Genomic DNA, 13,725 nt, shown 5'->3' on the forward strand with positions numbered 1-13,725 from the left:
TCCTGGTCTAGGTTTTTTTACAGCTGATATTAGTAGTATCAATTATTAGAGGATGCTAGGCGATATCTAGGAAATGTATCAGGTTGCCCTTTCAGTGTTGCAATAGATGTTGGTTTTTTTCACCCTTTTTTCCAGCCTTTTTCTAAACCTATCTTATAATTTTGAATGGCATTATTTTTTTTTTATTATTTGAGTTATACTTTGATGCTGATTGGGGTTCTTCAATAGTTGCATTATTTAGGTCTTACTTTTTCTCAATTGAACTATTTTTCTCTTTCTAGCTTGGAATAATGAACAATTCTAATCCATATGGGGCATCGTATGGTCAGAATTCATGCCCACAGGAGGGAGCTGCGGGGATTAGTTTACAAATGCAGAACAAAGCTGCTATGCGGAGTGTTTCAGAGTTTCCATTGGAAAAGAAACCTGCAACTAGCCTGACAAACATGGTGAGTATTCCAGAGCTGATGGAAGAAACCTGTAGTTGAGTAGTGGGGAGTTCGCTGTTGCTCACCTTTCTCTTCTAAAAATATTAGTTCGCTGGCTATCATAGTGATTAATGGATTCAGGACTTTTTAGACACTCACGCAAAATAAGAGGGTATAAAAAATTCTGATTTTCATTTACAGGCTGAGCAAAGAGATGACCTTACCAGTAATGCTCTTTAAAAGACTAATCTACAGGTTTGGTGCAGACATTGAAGGCTTTATTGCTTAACCACTTGAGGTCAAGGTTTTAAAACGTTACAAAGATTTAAACTGGTTAGAAAAAAACAAAAACCTTCCTAAATTTAAGAAGTAAACCTTGACATTGAGTGTTTCAATTCCGCTACATAAAAAAATCACACTTCTGATATCCTTTTTGTCTAAAGGCTCGATTTATATATTTGTAAATTATGTAGAAGATGCGCTTAAAAAAATGACATGGTGGTGCGCTTTTTTTTGTATTAGGTATGGTATCTCTTCAACAAAAGCTCCAATATCTCCGACAGTTACAAAGGTGAAAGGGGAATTTATAAAAGCTAGATATACTTCAACTCATGTACAGATATAAAATACAGGCAACATCCGTTTAAGAATACATGCACGTATGAAAATAGTCTTACTGTAGATAAAAATAAACAAGGTGATCAGCGCCAGTAAGTGTAATGTGAAAATAAGAGCTACCAAGCACTAAGGATATACCGTATTTTGCGGTCCATAAAGCTCACCGGTACATGAGACGCATGCTGTTTCTGTGACAGAAGCTGCAGTAAGTGACAACTGAGACAGGTGGCGCTGTGATTACAGCGCCACCTGTCTCCGTGATCACACAGAGCAGATGAAGAACGGCCTAGGGGCTCTACGGTGAGCTCCTATCCCGTGGTCAGGGGTCCCACATAAGAACGGGTTACCCGAAAACCACGGTGGGGGGCGCCGCCGCTCGGTTTTAATACAAGTGATCTGAACATATCACTTGTATTAAACGAGCAGCGGCTTCCACTTTACGTTTAGCTCTGCTTTATAGCAAGGCTAAATGTACAAAAACGAGGGATTCGCTCCATAAGATGCACACACATTTCCCCCTGCCTTTTGGGGGAAGAAAGTGCGTCTTATGGAGCAAAAAATACGGTAACTAAATATCTGGAAAATGTGAAAAACAATGTGTGCCGAGCTAATAATCATACACCTCTAATACATTGAAACATATATAAATGAATCGCATATATGAGCCTTCAAACAAATGAGGTATAAAAAATATATCTACACACAATAACAATAAAGACAAAAAGAGTCCCAGGAAAAAACAAAAGGAAACAATGGAGATTGTGCAAGAAAATTCCTCAGATAATTCGCAGCCAATCTGCATGTAACTCTCAGGTAAGGATAATCACACAATGCAGGCAGACCTTCACCTCCACCCAGTGAGTGATAACAAGTGAGTGCTCACCTGGGGAGGTAGACCCACAGAGCTAGGTCAAATGCGCTTTTTCCCTTCTTAATGGGGAAGGGAAGCCCATGCACAGGCGATAAGCTCTCCTCAGATCACTGGTACCAGCATAAATCCAGGAGGAAAGAAAAAGGACAAGGACATAGTGCGTAACGTCCAATAAAATGCAATTTATTAAATAAAAATGCGTACTCACAATGGTGTAAACAGTACAGGCATTGGGTATTGCTGGATCAAACCAGCAAGGCAAATGGCAGCAAAGCGATGAAAAAAACCTGTTCGTCCGGCTCAGCTCAGTGCAGTGACATCAGAAGCTCTGTCCTTACTGTAGATAAGATCTACATTTTAATCTACAACCTTTTAAAATGACACAAATTATGTTGTGGTTACGGATGCACCAATACCAATACAAATATTGGTATTTGTGTGAGTACTCATGCTTGCCCAAATGCTCCGATACTTAACTCCAATACCGGAACTTTCGGCCAGAGGGACATCTCCCTCTGACCGGCAGTGCCGAGGGAGCATGGAGACGGATTCCTTTCCAATTAGGAAGCTGGGCGGAGGGTCAGTGGTGTCACAAGGGGGGTGTGGCCCGCACCCGGGTGACACCATTGGAGGGGTGACTCCAAAATGACTGACAGTCATTTTGGTGTCACCCCCCTCTTAAATGTCTGGCTTTCGGCCATGGACCGAACACCCGACAGTATCAGGAGAGAGAGGAGGGGACCCAGCGGCATACCTTATCCCGCCGGGTGACTGTCCCCTCCTCTCCCTGCCGGCATCCATCACCAAGATGGCCGCCGGCAGGTATCAGAAGATTGCTGCGCGATGACGTGTGGGCGGGGTGGCACCTGGTAACCGCTCCGGGTGTCACCCAGCCTCGGGACGCCCCTGCGGAAGGTTATGACCCGGCTTCATGATTGGCTACGAAACCGTCTTTTACTTGTTGCTAGGCAGTCTGGCTTCCTAACTAATCAGGAAGCTGGGCGGCATCGAATGACCGGGCTTCACAGGCAATCAGGAAGCTGGGCGACAGGCCATGATCCGCTGCCCAACTTCCTGATAATCGGGGCACACGGCACTGACACTCTGTATCAGCTAGTACCGGAAAAAAAATATCTGTACTCGATAACGAAACGAAAAACCGGTATCGGTGCATCTCTAATTGTGGTACAAGGAGTTGCAAAGCTATGTACAAATGAAATAAAGGGCGGAGGGGTAGAAGGGCATGACATACTACCGAAGTCCTGTAAGATCTATTAAATTCATTTTTCATTTGACAATATTGTTACTATATTTCGTTTTTAAACACAAGCACCTAATTTAACAAATTTGTCTTGAGTTGTCATTGTTCACCCATACCAAATCACTTCAACAAGAAAGGTTTCTTTTCAGTACCTTTTATAAAATGGACAGGGAGATCTGGTCCACATGGGCAACATATTTTATATAATTTTGTTCATTGAAAGTAATAAATGTTAATACATAAACATTATCTTCCCCCTCACCATTCAGGATCAACAGTCGTCTGCTCAGATTTCCCAAACCAACATTGTTTCTTCAAGCCCTCAGAGTATGGGTCCTAGTGCTCAACAAGGAATTGGTTCTGGAGCGCCTACAGCAGATCCTGAAAAGCGAAAGCTGATCCAGCAACAATTAGTTCTTTTATTACATGCTCATAAGTGCCAGAGAAGAGAACAAGCCAGTGGTGAGGTGCGCCAGTGCAACTTACCTCATTGTCGTACCATGAAGAATGTGCTGAATCATATGACCCACTGCCAGGCTGGAAAAACATGCCAAGGTATGTTTGATCTGGTTTCTTATTTATGTGAAACATTTAAATGTTAATCTCGCTTCAACGCTATGATGGTTTAAAAGTATGATGCACTGTACAGTACCTGAGAGATCAGATGCAGTTAAGGTCTGTCAGACATTTGGAGACACAAGTGCTACTGCTGTTAAGCAAGAAACCAATTCCACAATGACTGCAGCTAATTACTGCTTACTAAATAGATTTCTAATGGAATCCATGGATGCCCTGGTTGCAGATCTAAAGAAATATATATGGATATAAATGGAGTCTCCTAACCTGGACTCTATGTGGATTCTCTTTTTGCAATAGATGATCCCTCATGACCGCATGGAAACCTTTTGAGTGAACTACTGAAAGGGATTCATAGACCCAAAGCACAGTGGTCAGACATGCCATGCCGACAACCTGCAGACATGCCAGGCAGAGAGCTGTGACAGGATCGAGAGGTGAGCGAACGCCGGTATGTGTTCGCTCACCTCCCGATCTACTGAGCCGACCTGTGACACTCTCATTGTCACATGTTGGCTAGAACTATGAGGTGAGTGAAAAGTACTCACCTCACAGGTCTCCTTTAATGTTCCCACGCTGCAGTAGGTGGCATTGAAAACTGATCTGTCGAGTCTGTAGAAAGGCTCAATATGTGGTCATGTTAGTACATGACTAACATGTAAAGAACTAACTTCAAATTGGCATCTGAAGCAAGTTGCAGCACATTTAGTAGGTGGAGTGTATCTTGCTTAATATATGATAAATTAAAAATGGTAAAATATAAAGTTTGGAGTCTTAAACTGTTTTTTTGTAATTGGATAATATTTAATAATCATATCTTTTTGCTATACAGTGTAAAATTAGGCTAATCGATGAGGACTTCGACATAGTGGGTATAGCGGAAACCTGGCTGGACAGCACGCATGACTGGGCTACTAATATAGAGGGGTATAACCTGTTTAGGAGGGACTGAGGTGGGAGAAGGTGGGCGGGGGGGGGGTTTGCATTTACGTAAAAAATAATCTAAATATGCATATAAGGGACGATATCGCGTCAAATAATGGGGAAGATGTGGAAACCTTATGGCTGGAGCTAGATATGGCGGACACTAGCCGAAAACCTCTGGTGGGTATTTGCTATAAACCTCCAAATATAGGTGAAGAGGGAGAAGTCAACCTTCACTCGCAGATAGGAATAGCTGGGAGAGACGGCAATGTAGTCGTGATGGGTGACTTCAATTACCCATACATCAATTGGGCTAATGGAACCTCGGGTCCGGCGAAGGCGGGACGATTTCTGAACATGTTGCGTGACAATTTCATGGACCAGATGGTGGAGATTCCGAGCAGAAAAAATGCCATTCTAGATCTAATTGTCACTAATAATGCAGAGTTAATCGAGGATATTGTAATTAGGGAGTCATTGGGTAATAGTGATCACAATGTGATTACTTTTAATATTGAATACAGAAAGGGAAAGTGTGCTGGACGGATTACAACCATAAATTTCAGAAGGGCCAACTTTGATAAGCTGCGCAACCTAGTGGGGGAAATAAAATGGGAAAACCTTATTTCTCAACCTAAACACAGACCAGATGTGGGATTGTTTTAAAAACACACTACATACTGCTAGTTCAAAGTGTATACCTTTTTAGGGAGAAAAAGATCAAAGACTAAACCTATATGGTTTAATAAAACTGTAAAACAACACGTCAAGGACAAGAGAGCGGCATTTATAAAATATAAGACGGAAGGGACAGCATTGGCGTTCCTTAACTACAAAGAATGTAACAAAAATGTAAACTAGTAACCCAGGCAGCTAAAACTGAGTGCGAAAAGCATATCGCTGCAGATAGTAAAAAGAACCCCAAAAAATTTTACCAATATATTAACAGTAAAAAGGTGAGAAAGGAGCAGATAGGCCCAATAAAGGATGAAAGCGGGAAGCTAGTCACAAACGACAACGAGAGGGCCGAGGCGCTGAACACTTTTTTCTCCTCGGTATACACTCAGGAGGGAAACGGGTTTGACACACATGGTAAAACTCCCAGTTTAACTCAAAATATACCCCAGTGGTTGACGGAAACCGGGATACAACAAAGACTTAAAATGCTCAATGCAAACAAAGCAGTGGGTCCGGATAACCTGCACCCCAAGGTACTTAAGGAATTAAGCCAGGTTATAACTAGACCATTAATCCTCATTTTTAAGGACTCCTTAATGACTGGTAGGATCCCCAGTGATTGGCGGAGGGCTACGGTAGTCCCAATATTCAAAAAGGGAGCTAGGTGCCAACCTGGGAACTATAGGCCGGTCAGTCTAACATCGGTAGTTTGTAAACTGCTAGAGGGAATAATAAAGGATTATCTGTTAGATTTTGTTCAGGAAGATGGGATAGTTAATGACAATCAGCATGGGTTCAGGAAAGATCGTTCCTGCCTGACTAACCTGCTAACTTTTTATGAGGGGGTGAGTAGAGATATCGATGGAGGGAGGCCGGTAGATGTGGTATATCTAGATTTCTCAAAGGCTTTTGACACGGTACCACACAAACGCTTGCTACACAAGCTGAGAGCTATGGGCATAGATGAGGTGGTGTGTACGTGGATAGAGAACTGGCTACGGGAACGGGTCCAGAGATTATCTGCAAATGGCACCTTTTCAGACTGGGCTAGTGTAATGAGCGGTGTGCCTCAGGGTTTTGTGCTGGGTCCCATATTGTTCAACTTATTTATTAAATGTTATAATATGTACATGTCTAACAGCGGTGTTTCCTTCTTTCATCTTCCTTTCCTTCCATCTTCTTTTTTTTTTATGGCTTTAGTTGCACACTGTGCCTCTTCACGACAGATAATTTCTCACTGGAAGAACTGTACTCGACATGACTGCCCAGTCTGTTTACCGCTGAAGAATGCTGGGGATAAGCGTAACCAACAATGTATGTATATGTTAGAGTCTTGGGTGTTTTACACAGTTTATTGGAGAAACGTGCATTTCCTACCAGAGTTGTGTAAGGTTGTTATTTGTTGTTGCTGTGCTGTGTAACTCTAGGCTGATGATTAACGTAAGGTGCGCTTCTTTGTAAAAGACCTTATCCAAAAGGCTCACTTTCACTGTTAAAATTGCACCAGCAAGTAATTAAGATTTAGTAGAGCTTTGGGGATTTATACTTTGGGGAGTATAGTGTTGCCTTCCTAAAGCAGAACTGCAAATAGGTGTTTATACAATTTTTAGCATTGCAATTACTATCTTCAGGTGATTTGACACAAAATCGCAACGCAAATCAAAGCTGTAAGGGCATCCCTGTATAACCCCTCTGACTCCTACAGTTTTTTGCTAGTGTCCTTAGGTGGTGGATGCCTAATAGACTGTATCTTGAACCCAGCAGAAGGAAGATGCAGAGCTGGCCTGTAATGTGCTCAGGGCACTGGATCCTGCATGGGGCACATACCGGGGCACTTTGTGCAGTTGCCGCATTGTGCTATTGCTCCAGGTATTCAGGCTGTCCTTACAGCTGTTTTTCCAGTGTCCAATCACATAAATGTAAATGATTGCATAAGTAAATACCCTCTTAAAGGAAAACTATGGGGTTAGGGCTTTCCCCCATAGTTCTCCTAAGGGTAACGGGAGGACACAAACTAGCGTCCTCCCGTCACCCAAAGCTCAGTATACCGCGAGCTAGGATTGGACTGCGGAGGGGGGATCCCTGCAGGGAGCCGTGAGTGACAGTCACGGCTCTCTGCACGGATAGATCGAGAAGTGAGCGAGCCCCGCTATGTGTTCGCTCCCCGATCTACTGAGCCAACCTGTGACAGTTTCATTGTCACAGGTTGGCTCAGATTATGAGGCTGAGTTAAAATCACTCGCCTCATAATTCTCCTTTTTTAAAGTTAGTATTTGATAGATGCATAAATTTAGACCTTGAGTCGTGTGTGGGTCTCCCCTTTCCTCTTCGCAAAACTCTTCCAGCTCTGTCAGTATTCCTAATCTAGCTGGGTGATTGGTGCACTAAGGAAGAGCCACAGGTGCAAAAGGTTTTACAGTGTGTGTGTGCGTGCGTGTGTGCGCGCGCGCGCAGATCAAGGGTTGCGGGATGAGAAGCACAGCTCACATTTAAATATGGCATCGACCTCAACAGGGGATTAAATATCAATATAAAATAATTTACAGATTGATGATGAATAAAATTTATTTTTATGCATCGTATTTTTTTATTAATGGCAGTGTTTCTTTACAGCTTTGTTTGGTAGCCCACCAATAACTGTAGGAGCTACAGGGACTGCGAGTACCGCTGGCAATGTGAACCAACAGCCAACACCCTCCATTAATTCTAACAACCAGATTGATCCTAGCTCTATTGAGAGAGCTTATGCAGCTCTGGGATTACCATATCAGGGGAACCAGATGCAATCCCAATCTCATACACAAGCTAAGGTTCATCAACCAGGGCAGTCAACTCAGGCAATGCGCTCTATGAACTCAATAAGTAAGTTTTCTTTTTTTTACCTACTATTGCGTATTCAGAATATAAAGGCACAATTACATGCAGGATTTTGGGTTTCATGTTTTTTTTTTTTCCCCCCATGTATTTTTTTCTTTGTGCTTTCAATAGTGAGCAGTTGGCTGCAGCTTCGTATTTTATGAAATGTCTCTTTAAAGATCTGCCTAACCTTGCTTAAAAAAGAAAAACATTTTTAAAAATGTAAAGCGGAGAAAAACAATCTGCTAACCTGTGATCTTTCTGATTGCTAATGTATCAATACCAGTTAGTAATAATACCTTTTTAGAAAACTGATATCCTCAGACAAATATGTAGAGTAGATTGGATGGTTCAGATCGAAGGAAGGATCCAAGTCTGTAGCTAACAGTGCAAAAATACACCATATGTTTTTCAGCTTCTCATTTTACCTTTAATATTTTCCAGTCATCTTCCAGGACAGCTAATGGGTGAAAGTCCATCCACCAGAACAAGAAAACCAGAGATTAAAAATAAAAAAGGTCCCCAGTAACTAATGGCCCTTTATTATTTGTATCTATTTATTACTTTCTGACAGCATCATTTCCAAAGGAACCCTGTTCAGCGTGCATCTTGTCTCAGGTATCGAACAGTGATTTCTATGTTGAAGACATGGGTCTCTTAAAGGACCCCCTACACAAAAAAGATGGGTCTTACAAAAAGGAGCTTGGGATGCAATCATTTCTAGACTTAAACCTGCTCTGGCCCTTTTTGGTGGAGCAAGTAACATGGAATTCCGGCTTTCTCGGTTAAAAGCCCATTATGGTAGCTCTAGACTGCTCTTTCTCCCCTTCCCTCTCCACATCCGGGTCTTTGTCCCTTTCCTTGTGGATGCATGATTGTTCAGTCAGTCACCTGCATTGATCATGCCGAAGGTGACTAGTCTGTGTTCCTTAAAAATGGTGACACATGCCAAAACCTGCCCTTTACATGTTCCTTTACAGCTGGTGTTGTATGGTCGCCTTGAAAAACTGTGTTCTTCTCCTAAACACTTCAAGTGTCCACCCTGTCCACCATGCATATCCCACGTGTGGAAAATTGTAGGTGGACTTCCTCTGTCTGTATCCTACAAAATGGTTCCTTCACCCGGAGCTGTTTTGTGACCTTTGTCTCAAGTGGGGGGTGCCAGAAATGGACTTTCTGGAATCCAGGCCCAATAGGCTGGACAGGAATGTTTCCAGGACTGGTGATCCCCAGATCTTTCCAACAGATTCATTGGTGACTCTGCTGTGTCATTTGAGCCTTCTCTACTCCTTCCCTTCTCTGAAACTCTTGCCTCCTTTACGCGATCAAGATGAAGGACATTCTGGTGATCCTCATTGCTCCCAACTGGCCCATGAGATTGTGGTAAGCGGCTGTAGACAAACTACTGGCAGATTCTCCAAGGGCACTTACAGATTGTTCGGACCTATTGTCCCAAGCACTGTTACTTGACAATGCTTCTCAGTTGCTGGCTTAACGGCCTGGCTCAGGAAGTTCTCCATAGGATGCATCCTCTTTCCTCCAGTCTTGCCTAGACCAGCATTGAACCTTGAGTACGATCAAGGGCCAAATTTCTGCCATGGCGATTTTTTTTCCCAGAGGCCACTAGCCTTTTTACTCTCTTGTAAAGACCACAACTTAGTTCTGTTAGTGCTGCAGAAGCCACCCTTTGAACCTCTAAGATATCCCTCTGGCCCCTCTCACGTGCAAGGTTTCCTTCTTTGGCACCATCACTTGTGGCAAGTGTGTTTCTGTTACCCAAATCTGTAAGGCTGTCACCAGGTTCTCTTTTTGGTTTGAATCCCCTGTGTTTAAAGACTTGTTGGATCCTTTTAGAATAGGATATATCAATTGTCCTTTTAACTGATGCTGTTTTTAACCACTTTAAAATATGTCACAGGTAAGACTGTGCTGCGGGTGACTTGAGTTCCTCAGATAACTGAAATACAGCCTCTTGATTGAAAACCAAAACCCTTTTTTTTTTTTATAACCCTTTGGTTTTGAAGGCTGGTCCTGGGTCTCTCCCTAAATTGAACCTAAACTCAAAAAGTGGAGAGTTGCTATGTTATAGGGAAGATCAAGAAATCTTAACTGTACCTGAGTAATACCCTGAAAAATGTCAGTGCACTTCCTTTATGTGATGGAGCCTAGTTTTTATACCTGCAGTGAGATCTTAAGCACTGCTGTCTGATTGCTAGTCCTAGGGGATTTGGAGTGAGAATTTGTATTGTTACTACTGTGCTACTCGCTGTTCTCTTTGTTGAGAGCTGACTTTAGGAAGCAAATCGTTGCATCTACCAAGATGGCTACCTTCACAAAGACATAATGTAGTACAAGGCATGGTAAGTCAGTAATGGTGAAAAGATCAGCTGCAGAAAGCCCACAGGCAATGCTAGTTACAAGTTGTTTGCCATCTGCTTTCCTTTTTTGGGCCGAGCTTCCAGAGTTCTGTTCATTATAAAGGTGGCATTCCAATTTCACGAATCTCAAGATAGTGTTTCAACTGTCTTGTGATAAATAATGAAATGATAAATAACTTGTATTGAGCATCAAGAGATGTTTGCACTTCTATTTGAACATTTTCCTGGACTTCAGAAAGTTAAAAGCTTTAAATGTGCTGAACTTGGGCTCGAGCAGAGGCTGCAAGAAACTATTTTCCACTGGATGAACCTACAAAACTTATTTTCTTGTTACTCTGTGAATGCAGTCTTCTTGGGCTTTTTTGTCGCTGTTTGGGCACAAAGCTCTGGTGCCGCTTTTATTTTTATTTTTTTCTCAGGAGTCCAGTCTTTTGGGCAGGAAGTCATATGTGCTGCAGTCCACCCTGGGATAAATTCTCACTAATCCTCTGTTGCTGTCCTGAACGATGACTAGGAAAAATAATTTGGTTGCCAGGTTCTGTAATTTCAAATTCCTCATTTTTTTTTCCAAACCTTTTAAAAACTTTTTCTTATTTTCCTTTTGTGCAGATGCAAATTCAATGGATGTCAATGGTGGAATTGATGTGCAGAGCTCTAACTTGCTTCCTGATTCTGTGCTACATTTAGGCATTAATTCTCAAAAGTAAGTTTACCCACTGTTAATAAAATGGTTGTTTTCAGAGCAGTGTAATACCTGATCGTAGGCAATGTATTTTATGCAAATAGAGCTTTTTAAAAATATATTTGTGTTCGAGTGTGTGGCAATCTGCATTAAAAATAGCTTGTTAGCAGGCAGCTAAGCACCAGGCAAGAACAGAAAAGGTCACTACCTGCTTATGGACCCATTCACACCTATGCGTGTGTTTCCTTTTAAAAACACTAAACTTCATACACGCAGAAAACAATAGGCTTTCTACTTGAAATGCATGTTCAGCCAATACAATTTGAGTTTTACTTTAGGAAAACTGAGAAGTGTTAAAAGGCTCCTAGGTTTTCTTAAGTTCCAGTGCTAAAGAATAAAAGTACATAACAAAAAGTCTTCTCATGCAGGGGGAGGGGTAACATTGAGAACAAACACAAAGTAAGCATAGAGTTCCAAGCATCCTGGTTCACATTTCCACACTTTGTTTAGACCAGGGGTCTCATACTTCATTCGCTTGGGGGCCACCTGACAAATGTTCTTCCATGGAGCCACTTGAAAAATTTTAAACAATTTCATATTGCAAAAAAAAAAATTATATGTGGTACCAGTGTTAATGTCTGCATGTGTTCATCACATGTACTGACATTATAGTTTCTTTGTATATTTCAGTATATTTTTTTGTGATGGTTTGTGTGTGTATTGTCAGGATTTCTGAGAGCGATGTCGTTGTATGTGTTAATGTTTGTGTGTGTGTTTATTTTCCCACAGATGGATAGAGGACCTTCAAACTCACACAGGAATGTGCACATCCTCCCCCCCCACACACACACACACACACACACACAATAATACACCCACACCCAGAAATACAAATACCGATAGTCCCCCGTAATACACACACTCCTACACACCAATACACAATTATAGAGACTCCTTGTCAGGTTTTTACTGCTGCTTCTTTTTCTTACTGTTATATGTTAATGGTTTCATCAGCTGGCAAGTGAGGGAAAACCTGCAACAGAGACAGACAGCAAGGGAAAAAAAAGTGCACTGGGGTTTTAGACTTGCTCTAGTCTACTTTTCCTTAAGTATTCGCCGATACCAATTACTCATACCTGTTTTTGTTTTTTATGTCAAGTGACAGTTTTGCTGCTTTGCAGGATCCATTTGGAGGGCATTCTACTGCTCCTCATAGCTCCACAAATGCCCAGACAGCTGTGCAGGCCTGACCTGTCACACGTCTGGTGGATTCTAGGTCCTAAAGTGTATTTCCTCTTTTGCAGCCAAGTTTCATAAAACCTCTCTATATGTTGGGTGTTTTTATTCATGCAGCATACTGAAAACTAATTTAAAACATTTTTTTTAACCTTTTTTAAATGTTGCAATCAAGATGGCTGATTCCAGGTTTTTCTCGGTGCCATCAATGATCTGTCCTTATAAAAAGACTTAGGGCTGAAATTTGAGGATTGTGTTTCTCTCATTGACTGAAATACAATGGCCCCTCCTAACATTAATTAGGAAAGAGAAGCACATAGAAATGTTAACCCTTAAGTTGCCAAAAACCCTAACCCAAGTAAAAGCAATATAAACGGCAAAAAGCATTTTTTTTTTAAATCTTCTATATGAATGTGAACATGTAACAAATATAAAATAGGTGTTATCCCAATTTGGCTGCAAAAGTGGAAATACACATTAAGGCTCTTGATTTGTGTTGCCATCCTGCCTTACGCTCACTGAGTTGCTCAAGTTGGTGATTCCTGCACTGTGAAGGTTAGGAAGTCTACGTTTGAAAGATCCAGGCTTACTTGTCCTGTTGTGTGGACAACAGTTTTTGCCCCAGGTAATAAACCACATGGAGAATGCTGACCTGTTATATTCTGGTTTGTATGGATGTTTGCACCGGAACATTGTTAGGGATACATCCGATCTCTTGAAATCCCTTTCATAGACTGCTAATCTTCCCTTTCTTTTTAAAAGAACTATGGGGTAAACATTTTCCCCCCATAGTTCTCTTTAGGGTCATGGGAGGGCATATTCTAAAGTCCTCCCGTGACCCAAAACTCAGTATGTAGCGATGGTGCCGCAGCCGGGACGGAAAACCCACAATGCTGTTGAGATCCACCCCGCTGCTTGATTGACAGCGGGCTCTGACTATCTACAGCTATTCCCGCCCCCTCCCCCGTCTATCCCTCCAGTCAGCACTGGAGGATCGGGGAGGGGGAATCCCTGCTGGGGAGCAGTGACTGACAGTCAGCGCGCTCTGCAAGGAGATGATCTGGAAGTGAGCGGCGGTATGTTTTTTGCTCACTTCCCGATCAATAGAGCTGATTTTCAATTTCACACATTGGCTGTAACTTTGGGGGGAGTGTAACTTACTCACCCCATAGTTCTCCTTTTGAGGCTTTTGTATAGGGTGTGACCTATGCAAGTCT

General features: G+C 42.1%; 1 protein-coding gene across 1 annotated transcript in view; it reads left to right on the top strand.

Moving 5' to 3' along the window:
• The first annotated feature begins 324 nt into the window (after positions 1–324).
• EP300 (E1A binding protein p300) overlaps positions 325–13,725 on the top strand; it is an 80,475-nt gene continuing 67,074 nt past the window's right edge. Inside the window, exons 1-5 of the mRNA XM_018563930.1 lie at positions 325–449; positions 3,448–3,733; positions 6,557–6,670; positions 7,970–8,218; positions 11,200–11,293. Coding sequence (XP_018419432.1) covers positions 372–449; positions 3,448–3,733; positions 6,557–6,670; positions 7,970–8,218; positions 11,200–11,293 — 821 coding nt within the window. The 5' untranslated portion in view covers positions 325–371. The remainder of the gene's footprint in view (positions 450–3,447; positions 3,734–6,556; positions 6,671–7,969; positions 8,219–11,199; positions 11,294–13,725) is intronic.

Source organism: Nanorana parkeri, unplaced genomic scaffold, assembly GCF_000935625.1.
Source record: "Nanorana parkeri isolate BGI_ZX_2015 unplaced genomic scaffold, ASM93562v1 scaffold711, whole genome shotgun sequence".
In the NCBI taxonomy this organism is placed as follows: Eukaryota; Metazoa; Chordata; class Amphibia; order Anura; family Dicroglossidae; genus Nanorana; species Nanorana parkeri.